General features: G+C 45.8%; 2 protein-coding genes across 2 annotated transcripts in view; one reads left to right on the top strand and one right to left on the bottom strand.

Annotated features, from left to right (window-relative positions):
* PDHA1 (pyruvate dehydrogenase E1 subunit alpha 1) overlaps positions 1–2,320 on the top strand; it is a 21,864-nt gene extending 19,544 nt beyond the window's left edge. The window contains exons 9-11 of the mRNA XM_007469315.1: positions 215–282; positions 1,449–1,557; positions 2,063–2,320. Coding sequence (XP_007469377.1) covers positions 215–282; positions 1,449–1,557; positions 2,063–2,227 — 342 coding nt within the window. The 3' untranslated portion in view covers positions 2,228–2,320. The remainder of the gene's footprint in view (positions 1–214; positions 283–1,448; positions 1,558–2,062) is intronic.
* Positions 2,321–3,365: 1,045 nt separating this feature from the next.
* The window catches only part of MAP3K15 (mitogen-activated protein kinase kinase kinase 15), a 156,330-nt gene continuing 148,884 nt past the window's right edge, over positions 3,366–10,811 (bottom strand). The window contains exons 22-30 of the mRNA XM_007469314.1: positions 10,606–10,780; positions 9,651–9,836; positions 8,911–9,016; positions 7,840–7,949; positions 7,724–7,779; positions 5,913–6,025; positions 4,505–4,614; positions 4,346–4,422; positions 3,366–3,453 (exon numbers count right to left, since the gene is read on the bottom strand). Of these exons, the coding sequence (XP_007469376.1) occupies positions 3,366–3,453; positions 4,346–4,422; positions 4,505–4,614; positions 5,913–6,025; positions 7,724–7,779; positions 7,840–7,949; positions 8,911–9,016; positions 9,651–9,836; positions 10,606–10,780 (1,021 nt within the window). The remainder of the gene's footprint in view (positions 3,454–4,345; positions 4,423–4,504; positions 4,615–5,912; positions 6,026–7,723; positions 7,780–7,839; positions 7,950–8,910; positions 9,017–9,650; positions 9,837–10,605; positions 10,781–10,811) is intronic.

Genomic DNA, 10,811 nt, shown 5'->3' with positions numbered 1-10,811 from the left:
AGGCCCGAGTACCGCAAAAAAAAAAAAAAGAAAAAAAAAAAAAGAAGAAGAAGAAACATGCAATAAATAGGTAATAGAAATGAGAAGAGATAATCAGTCAACTAAGAAGAAATTCTTAACAACTCAGATCTGATGAAGGTATTTGATCCTGAAAGGACGTACATTTGAGGCTGTGGCCCTTGTTTCACCTAACCTCCACTGGGCTCTGTTTTAGGGGCCCATACTGATGGAGCTGCAGACTTACCGTTACCATGGACACAGCATGAGTGATCCCGGAGTCAGGTATGGTCATGGGAAAACTGAGTGTGGTGTCCGAAGTGGATGGGCTTTGAATGGTGCTACTTAGATGAAAAAGCAAAGCATTTCAGTGTGTGTTTGCTTTTGAAGCCAGACACCAGTTGGCTTCATGCATTGATTTAGTAGTTAGTCTGAGCCTGAAAGCCGTGCCTTCCAATAAATTGGTTCCAATATAGAAAGCATTCTGAAAATTCCTAGTTATCTAGTGTGTACTTGCTAGTTAGCATGAGCACCAATAAGAAAACAACTGTAGAGAGGAACTGTTGCATAAAACAGGACTGATGGTAGAGTAGTATACTTGGGGGCATTTACCTTTTGTGGGCATTACCCCAGCTTCTCTCATGGCATATTCCTCTTCTGGCTGGTATGGAGCAAGACCAAGTAGCACGTGGGACATTCCAAATGTTGAAATAAATCAGTCAAAAAAAAAAGGAGTTTTGTCACCTGGTAACTCTGGCATGTAATGCTGCAGTCCCGGAGTGTGGCATAATTAAGAGTAGATTTAGTCAAAGCCAGCCATAAGAAGTCTTCGAGTACAGAATGAAGGTCTAAGGGAAAATGTTATGACCAGCAACTTAAATGGAAGAAAGCACTTGGTGTAATTCTGTTCTTAAAAAAAATGGTAGAGCCTTTCTTTGCTTTTAGTGTTATTATTTCAAGTGCTGTAGGACAAGGGTCAGTCGTATAATCAAGAATCGGAAAACCTCCTCTCCCAAGTTTTTGCCAGCCACACTGCTCTGTGGTCTTAAGGGAGAAAAGGCAAGGCACATTTTTTTCATGCTTAGCCTTCTGCTGCCTCAAAGGTTATAGCTATCAATCACCACAGAAAACCATCTCCCCTGCCTCCTCCACCACTCCCTTCACGCCCCACCTCAAGATCGAAGCAGCAAATAGGAACTTGGCCCCTGTTGTCAGAATGCCAGAGAAGCCAGGTGAATTGCCACTGTAGAGTTTTCTGTAAAGACAGAGCAGCTCTTCCTTACAGAATATTAGGATGAGTTCTCGTATTTTGAAAGTATGTAATTCTGCCCTTCCTACGGTGACATGAGTACTGACGATGTGCTCCTTCGTCTCGGAAACAGACTGCTGTCTGTCTCTGCTGCGCCGGCACTGTTCTTACCTACTTGGAACTCTTGTTTCCCTCCCTCTAGTTACCGTACACGAGAAGAAATTCAGGAAGTTAGAAGTAAGAGTGACCCTATCATGCTTCTCAAGGATAGGATGGTGAACAGCAATCTGGCCAGTGTTGAAGAACTAAAGGTAGAGTGACTCTTGATGGTTTAAAAGTCTGCCTTGGAAGGTTGGCTCTCCTTTTTGAGCAGTTTTTCTCTACACAAGAAGCTGCCGCTCGGTAAACTAGGTAATAAGTAAATGGGAACGTACATATTGTACTGGGTTGGCCAAAAGTTCGTTCGGGGTTTTCCGAGCCATCTAGCGGGAAAACCCCCAATGCAGTATTTTTCACGGGACATTAACCTCCTCCACCATCACAGTTCTTCTTTCCTAAAAATATACTGCAGATTTTTAATTCATAAATGTTCCCTCGCCAGGGTATATGTCTTAATGTTGGCATCTGTCCTCCAGAATCCTTTGTGGATCGTTGTGTCATTTTTAAAATAACATTTTCAGTAATAGGAGGTATACTGCCAGTATTAGTAGAAGAGTTAACAACTAGCAACAGGTTCCCAGTAGAACAAGTTGGTACCTAAGCTGCTGTCTATTCAAAACATATCTCGAACTGTACATCTGACTGACTGATTTTTAGGAAATTGATGTTGACGTGAGGAAAGAAATTGAGGATGCTGCCCAGTTTGCTACAGCTGATCCTGAACCACCTTTGGAAGAACTCGGCTATCACATCTACTGCAGCGATCCACCTTTTGAAGTCCGGGGTGCAAACCAGTGGATCAAGTTTAAGTCCATCGGTTAATGCGAGATGGTTACACCTTCAGTGGGGCTATTCGGCAGCAACTGTAAGGAATGCTTTGGGTTCTCAACTTTGTTAAGGAGGGAAAAAAACCCATAGAAAGAAAGTGTAGATTCAGATAGATAGATAGATAGATAGTATAATTAATTGCATGTGGTTTGTACAGTGCTGCATTAAAAGATACGTCTTTTAATGTTATATCTTAAGGATAGTATGGATCTTATTATAAAGGTTATTTTAGTTACGTAGGTCTAAAATAGGTAATAAGAGTTTGCTTAACCCTCCTTCAAAATTACTTCTTTAAAATAGTTCTATTTGGTTTAGTTGTATACTAGTTACTAAAAGGAAAAACAATTCCTTATACGCCTGTCCAACCCTGCCACCTTTTTGTGGGGCGATCACTGTCCTGTCCCTCCCAGTGCCCAGCAGCTTACCTGGTGTATACCCTAACGTGCACACACGCCCCCATTTGTGTGCATGTCGGTGCTGAAGCCTGTTCACACTGAACCATCATTTCTCCTTAATAAAACACAGTATTTATTACAACCAGGCAGGGGTGGAAGGACAGTTCGACTTTTAAATAAGACTGCTTCATTTTAAAGGCCAAATAAGTTAGTTTTCTCCATTTATACATTCAGTATAAATATGAAGCTATTTTCTTAATAGTTTTCTATTTACATTCATATCAGACATTAAATACAAGGCATATTCTTATCATCAATTTTATCTTTTTTGAATTTTAAGTGCAATTCCAGTTAATAGTAATGTATGTATGGAATGTGTGATCTAAAACAGTGATTTCCCAGCCTTTGTTATTTTAAACACCTGTTTCACCTTTCCAGCAGATATGTTTCCATTGAAGTAATTTAAAATTCATTTTTAAGGATTCCCTAATACTCTGGGATGTCAAGGCCAGGTTTTACAATCACTGTTTTCACAATACCTACAAGTTCTACTCACCTTGAAAACATGTTGATAAAATCAATAAAAGGTTAACAACATTTTTTCCATAATTCTTTTAAAACTTCAAGTTCTTAAATTGTTCATTGAACAAGTGGTGGTTTCCTTGCGTAAGTGCAGCAGAATTCGTGTGTATGTTGTCAGCTCTTTGCTCCCCCTGTCCCCTGGCTTAGCTGATTGATTAAGCCTCATCTTGGGTTGCCGGGGCCCCCTGAGCCTGTCTTCTGTACTGGGAGACTGCAGTCCAGAGCCTGCAGAGGAGACCACCACTACGAAACAAACAGGAGTCTTCTTCAGAGAGTCCTAAGAGAAGACAACTTCAAAGCAACACGGCAGAATACTACTAATACTACTTTAGGAGCCCTTACGGCAAAAGCTATAGTATATCCTTCCAGACTTGTCTAGAGTTGCTGTCTAGTCTTAAAAATGCAGTCCCTAACTTGAAAACTTACTTACTTAACTAAAATAGGAATATGTTCTCTTCACATATGGAGGTGACACTTGTGCCTTAGCAGGAGTGGGACATGGCCTGAGAGGTACTGTACAGGAGTGCTGCTGCATCTGTGCAGAGCAGGCTATTTAAGATGACGTGGGGAGGAGAAGGCAGGGTGCAAAAGTTAAAGAAAGAAGGGTTTGGGTGGAGCCCACTGGCATCTCATGCCTCTCCTCACTCCACTCCCAGCCAGGCCTGTCTCTTGACTTCTACTGGGCCTTTAGCTTCTGCCCCCTCTCAGCTTTTCCCCAACTTTAACCTTGAAAACCAAACTCCAGAGTTTGGAGTGAGGTTGGTAGTTTTTTTTCTGACCAGAGCCATAGAAAAGGGAGTTAACGTTAATGAAGGGGGGAAAGTTACCAGCACGTTGTTTTCTACTGCTTTACTTAAAAGCCTAATTACAGGGGCTTCCCTGGTGCCACAGTGGTTGAGAGTCCGCCTGCCGATGCAGGGGACGCGGGGTCGTGCCCCGGTCCGGGAAGATCCCACATGCCGCGGAGCGGCAGGGCCCGTGAGCCACGGCCGCTGAGCCTGCGCGTCCGGAGCCTGTGCTCCGCAGAGGGAGAGGCCACAGCAGTGAGAGGCCCGCGTACCGCAAAAAAAAAAAAGCCTAATTACACCAAAAAAGTCATTTTCTGTTCCACAAAGTGTTTTGAGGCTATTCTTACCGTAGTCTAAGGTACCTTAGGTCTTCCTTAGTGATATCATTAAGAATATCAGAAAGTGTATAACCTTCTTCAAGAATCTGAAACAAAGATCAAATACATTAAGAGCTAAGCAGCTCTGTAATGATAGCACAGGAATGGTTTGTTTGGTTGTAAGTTCACCTTTTCAATTGTTTTCGTATCCGCTCCTTGCAGTTGCAGCCAGTCGACAAGCTCTTTATCTGTTCTCTGCCCATAAGACCGAGGAGGGGAGGCCGAGTTCTCTGCAATCTCTGTAATGATTAGAAAGTTATGTTGTATACTGATGTGTAACAGCAAAACTCTTCAAGTAACAAGTTGGATGAAATAAACTATTATTCCGGAATGTGATGTGAAAAGGAAATGGATTAAACCTGGCTCAGCTGCTCTGCTACACACTGTGCAAACAGTCCAGTCCTTGGAGTCACTTTCCAGAGATTAAAAATGTTCCTTACCTGTGATACTTCAAACTAATTATCTCCTACTTTAAATGTGTGTTTTTTTTTAACGAAAGTTTATTCTTAAATGTACAGTAGGTTCCAAGACAACACTTCATTCTAGCTATAGGTGGCAACAGATGTTATGGCAGGGAATCCAGATGTTTAATCCAGATGTTTAAACAGGAATGGAACTAAGGCTCATCATTGCCTCAGGCACAAGGAACAGCTTACTTTTTGCCAGATTTCTTAATTCCACCTGTGGCCAGGGGGCCTTTCCCCGCGGCCTTCGCTTTTAGCTCCTCGAGTTTCTTTTGCTCCTCCTTCTGTTTCTGCTTGAATGCCTTATCTTCCTCGTCCATCTCCTTGGCTTGCTTCTTGGGCTGCTTCAGGGGCTTCTTCTTGCCACCTTCGCGGCCCGACATGGCGCCTGCCGCCCCTTCCCCAGACCCTGCCACCGGATCTAAATGTGTGTTCCCATCTTTAAAAGGCCTTTTCTAAGGAATCATATCCCTCCCTAACTGCACTGGAATTCAAATGAGGAAATAGGTTTTAATGCTGAGATTTTTGGCCTCACAGCTTATCCATTCCCCATTCCAAGAGGCACCTGTAGCCCTTTTGGGCACCAAATGCGTAAGGCTGGTTGACTGAGGTATAATTTATGCCGTAAACCACCCTTTTTAGGTATGCAGTGCTGAGAACTTTGACAAGCAGAGTCGCGTAGCCACCACCACAATCAAGATAGAGATGTTTCTATCACGCCAGAACGTTCTCGTGGCCTTTTATCATCAATTCCCCCCCCCCCCAGTTCTATTTTCTGTCCCTGTAGTTTTGCCTTTAATAGAATATTCTATAAATGTTCTACATTTATGGAATCATAATATGTAGCCTTTTGAATCTGGCTTCTCTCGGTTGCATAATGCACTTAACGATTTATCTGGTTTTGAATGTACTGATAGTTCCTTTTTATTATTGACCAGTATTCCGGAATCTACTGGAGTACTTACTGGTCTGATCGAGAATAACCTCAACTGTTTCAAGGCTGACGAGAATACTAGCCAGATTTTGAATGGTCTCACACACACCTAAGTCAGAGCAAGTGGAAAATCACTCACCATTAGATTTGAATTGTAACTGCAGGTGATACAATTCTTGAGTTTTCTGTTCTAGGGTTTGCCGTAGAAGATTCTGGTACTCTCTCTCTTTTTGAACTAGGTGTTCCAAAAGTCTGGTTTAAAAAAAAAAAAAAAAAAGCCATCCTCCAGAGAGAGCCTAATACCATGCAATTCAATTCAAACATTTCTTGAACAGAGGTTTAAAAAAAAATTAAAAAGGCACAATCCCAACGGTCAGTCTGGTTTCTTCAAAGTTGTGTGATCAGGTGTCAGCCTGTACATGAGCACCTTTCTTGTGCTTCCTCCCCTTGTAAACAAAGACCAACGCTCAGGGCCTGGGTATATTTTGCCTCAGATTATGTATCATGAACCAAAAGATAACCTGATGGTGATCAGTAGAACTCAACCAACTTGTCTCCCTAAGTCAGGTCAAGTCGCTGAAACTAGTGGTCAGGCCCTTCCCTCCTCACTGGAGAGTAAGCCAAGGAGATAGAAGCCCTGCTGCTGTTGGAACAGCTAGGGGGAAGGAGGAACTGCAGGAAAGACTCTTGCCGCTTGGAAGGTGGGAGGGACACTACCGCGAACACTTACCCAAGACTGCGCTAAACGCTTCACGGGGCTTGGTCTCACAGACACTACTCAGGACAGACGTGTTACCCTCGTCAGCATCACTCAGGGCCCAAGGTGCCTTCCTGCTGTGCTCAGCAGCAGCTAAGGCATCTCTATCCTACAAGGGCAGGCGTGTCTGTACGAGCTGTGTGTCTGTCAGCCATTTGCAGTCAGGTGCTGGCTGCTGTCTCATTACTAATTCTACTGAGATGGAAGATAACAATATTGACCCTGGAAAGGAATAACCTTTGAACCCATATATATATAACATTCTGTGAATCTGGTGATTATAAACCTTAGCAGAAACACATTTTAAAGAAGGGCTAAGTACTACTATCAACTTTCACATTTGTCATTTTTTCAAAACTTAAAAAAAGTTTTGCCACTACCAGTTAATTAAAACTGGGCCTTTCTAAAAAGAAATGATTAGATCTGCCTAAAATTAAACTTCAGGGATCCCTAGGGGTGTGTACAACTTTTCTTCCGAAATAAGAATGCCTGACACTGTTTGTCCCTGTTAAATTTTAGCATTCCCAATGACCACTGGGCAACAAGGCATCATTTGGAACCAGTACCAACTAGTTTGCTAAGCCCACTGACGACGTGGTTCCCCAGTGCAAATGGGAATCTTTTTGTTCATTTAACAAATATGTTTTGAACACCTACTATGTGCCTGGAAATAAACCAAAGAGCCCAACTCTTGTGGGAACCTCACGGCAGCGCCAGGGTCCGCTGTCTGGGAAGGCGGTTCACTAATGCCTGCCTAGGGATCATGACAAAACACAAGGGAGAGATTCAAAGAGGACAGGGCAGACTTCCTTGGGGTCAGGGTTATGGGATACCTGTCCATCGACGCAGTGCTAACTGACCCCCAACTCAGCTACTTCGGCAGGGGCGGGCCGCAGATGTCCCCCCGAGTTGCTGGACCCACACACCATGTCAGGGAACCCATCTTGGTAAAGAGACAGAGAAAACGCTGAGATGCTGCTGCCTTTAGTACGGCTTGTGGCAAGGCACTCTACGTCTCTGACTCCTAGCATTAAAAAAAAAAAGGGAGGCATCCTTTTAGTCCCCCAGTTGAAGCTGAGAATATCTCCTTGCGCAGTTCCTTGGGGGGTAAAGATGCTTTTCTGAGACCTGGGTGAGGCACTCGACCACTGAGTTGACGGGCTGGTCCGGGTCACTGTCCCACCCCTGCCCACCTGTTGGTCTCCTGCCTGAGCTTGCTCAGCTGGAGGCTCAACTGCTGTTGGTGGAGCTGCTGGGGCTGGGCCTCCTGGGCAACTGCTGCAACGGGCCCGCTCCACCCACACGCCGCCTGCGCCTCGCTCCCGCGTGGGTCTGCCGGAGCATAGTCCTCTTCCGCCTCATCCGTGTCCTTATCCACCCCTTCGGTCCCTGAGGCAGCCTCAAAGTGGGCTCGGAGCTCTGTGGAATCACGGAAGAAAAGGACCACGGTTCAACAAGGCCAGGGCTTGGCGTAGCTTATGTCCCGGGCCAGCAAATGTGGCTGTTCAGAGGCCGGCCAGGCCAATGCGACGCTCCGACAGGGGACTGCTGACTTTATAAAAACGGAGGGGAGACTATTTCACTTAGTTCGGCAGTGAAGAGATGCTCCCCACCACTTCACAGATAAGGAAACAGACTTCAAGGTGTTAAGTTAGTTAGCCAAGGGCAGTTTTAAAAAGGGACAAGCAGGCTTCCACCCAGGCCCGTGTTTTTACTACAAACACTTTCCTGCTTGGACTGGGGAATAATGAAGTCCTGGGGTTTAACAAGCCACTCCCAGAAGCTGAGCCTGGGCAGAGTGCATTCAGGGGAGCAGGCAGAGGATGACAGGGAGGGAGCAGGAGGGAGCAAAGTAATGAGAGGAAGGGGCAGTGTTAACCGAAGCGCCGCATAGCCTCCCTTCCTAGGAAGAAGGCACCGCGGAAGGAGAATCAACTTGGGTACTAAGCTGCTCTAACATTTCAAAAATAGAGCCTATAAAAAGCCAAAGATTTCTGTAGCTGCCACATGATGATTCTGAGAGAGGAGACTGAGCCGTTAAATCGTCAACCAACTAGGAGGCGTTGCTGAGCACACAAGACGACGCACTGTAGGATCCAGGCCGTCAGGCTCAGTGCTCCTTTGAGATCCTGAGTTTAGTCTACCTGCGGTGCGTGCTCCTCAGTTATGCCTGGGGGCATGTAAAAATACATCACCAGGAGATGTTCTCAGAATCACAGAACCTTGGCCCTAAAGGGGTCTGTGACATCATTTACTTAATCGCAGGCACGTACATAGCCAAGATGGGAAAGGGAAAGCAACAACTGGTGAGTACAGAGGACCTGTCTCACCTTTTCCATAGCCATCTGAAGTTGACCTTGACCGAAAAGAGGGCCCTTACCTGGGATGAGGATGGTGACTGCAGCCTGCACCGCTCGACGGATGATGTTGTCCATCGCAAACATCCAGTGGGGCCTAATTAAGTGGTTCCTCAAAATTTTATTTACCTACAAATCACAAAAATCCAGATTTCTGGTCCACCGTACTTTTAAGAAATAGTTCTTACTAATTCGAATTTGCTTCTACTCTGAGATAAAGGGTTAACCGTGCTGCCCTGAGTTTCTGCCTGACTTATGTTTCTTCTGGACTGAGTCTTCCTTTAAGCTGACCCCAAGTCACACGGGGGTCTAGGGGACAGGTGCAGAGATCGGAGCTACCGCATGGGCCTCTTCATTGTTTATTTAACGAACATTTATGAAGCATCTATGAAACCTCAGGCTCTGTGTTGGGGACTTGAGACACAACGCTAAGCCAGACATGATCTTGGGCCTGGAGCAACTCACACCTGTTTGGGCAGACACATAAGCTTAAACCCCACACCTACCCAGCTGGCAGATGCCACTCGTTCCCAAATCCTATACTCCTGCTCTCTGTGGCCATAATGCAATCAGACCAGTCACTTGTACACACATATTCAGTGTTTAGAAAACTGCTGACGCTCGGGATTCAGGCGTAAACAGGTGAGAAGAGATGGAGACTACGGGAGATGATGGTAATCGAACTCCATGGTCTTGGCTGTGAGCCACTTCAGTGGGCCTCCTACCTTCTGGCATGTTCCCTGTGGCCAAATGGAGCACTTACAGCATCCTGAAATCCAAAGAGTACCAGATGAATCTGATTGATGGACGAGCTGTCAAAGTCCAGGTCCACCTTTAGCTTTGATATCGTGGATGCCATCACCCTGTGGTCCGGGCAGCGGACGAAGTCTCTCAGGGTCGCAATTATTTGCTTGATGTGGCCGACTGAGAGATGCAACTCTTCCGAACTCTGATCACCAACCCCCCACCCAAAAAAATCAGTCACTGAGTAATTCAGAGAGAGGGAGGGAATATCCAAGTAGTACTGTGGGCAACTACATTAACCAGACTGTCCATTTGCTAATGGAACTGGGGATTTCCCAGGCGAGACACGGTCCCTGGTCCTGGAATTTCCTCCATATCCTTCCTGTTAGAGGGTTATGTGGCCCCCTTCTCCTCTCTGGCCCGCAAACAACAGAACTAAGCCCCTCAAGGAATGGTCTGCCATCCTGTTTAACCCCTTGTAAACCACCCTCCACCCCCAACAGGCCTTGTCACAAGGCACAGTTCATAGTGGGCAGTGGCCTCTTGCTAGAAGGACCTTTTCCCATCCAAGATGAGTTAAAATTCAAATATTTCCATCCGTAACCTTTCTTCCTAAAGCGGCTATTCTCCCAGCTTCTGAGGGCAACTGGTGCAGCAGGGGGTTAACTGGGCTTTGTGCTGCCATTTGGCTTGTTTTCCACCAGGAGGCAGCACTGCCCCATCAGTGCCTGGTTTCACCGCAGTGTTCCGCAAATGCAAATTCAAGCTTCAATGGAGTCTTTTTTTTTTTTTTTTTTTTTGTATTTTCTTTTGTTTTGTGGGAAAAGGGAAGGACGTTGGGAAATACTTAGGGTGGTTATTGTAACTGTGCAAATGTTCTGGGGTAGCAGGAACACCAGTCCCATTCGGACCTCTTCTGGGACCTGGCCTTGGGCAGAGGGGGTGGGATTGCAGCTCCCGCACTCGGCCTGTACCTGGGCCACGCACTCCTGCAGGTTGGAAGCCACCTGGTTCTGCTCCTCCCAGAGGATTCTGTAGAGGATGGCACGGCGCTCGCTGTCCTTGCGCAGCAGGAAGAGGCCCGGGTCCCTGTCCTCCAGGGACGAGGCTGCGCTCTGGTCCTCTGAGGCCGAGCTCTCATCAGGAACACTGCGGACAAACACTGAGGACAATCCCACCC

Source organism: Lipotes vexillifer, unplaced genomic scaffold (assembly GCF_000442215.2).
Source record: "Lipotes vexillifer unplaced genomic scaffold, Lipotes_vexillifer_v1.1 scaffold1442, whole genome shotgun sequence".
Classification (NCBI taxonomy): Eukaryota; Metazoa; Chordata; class Mammalia; order Artiodactyla; family Lipotidae; genus Lipotes; species Lipotes vexillifer.
This window is presented reverse-complemented; position numbering and strand designations above follow the sequence as displayed.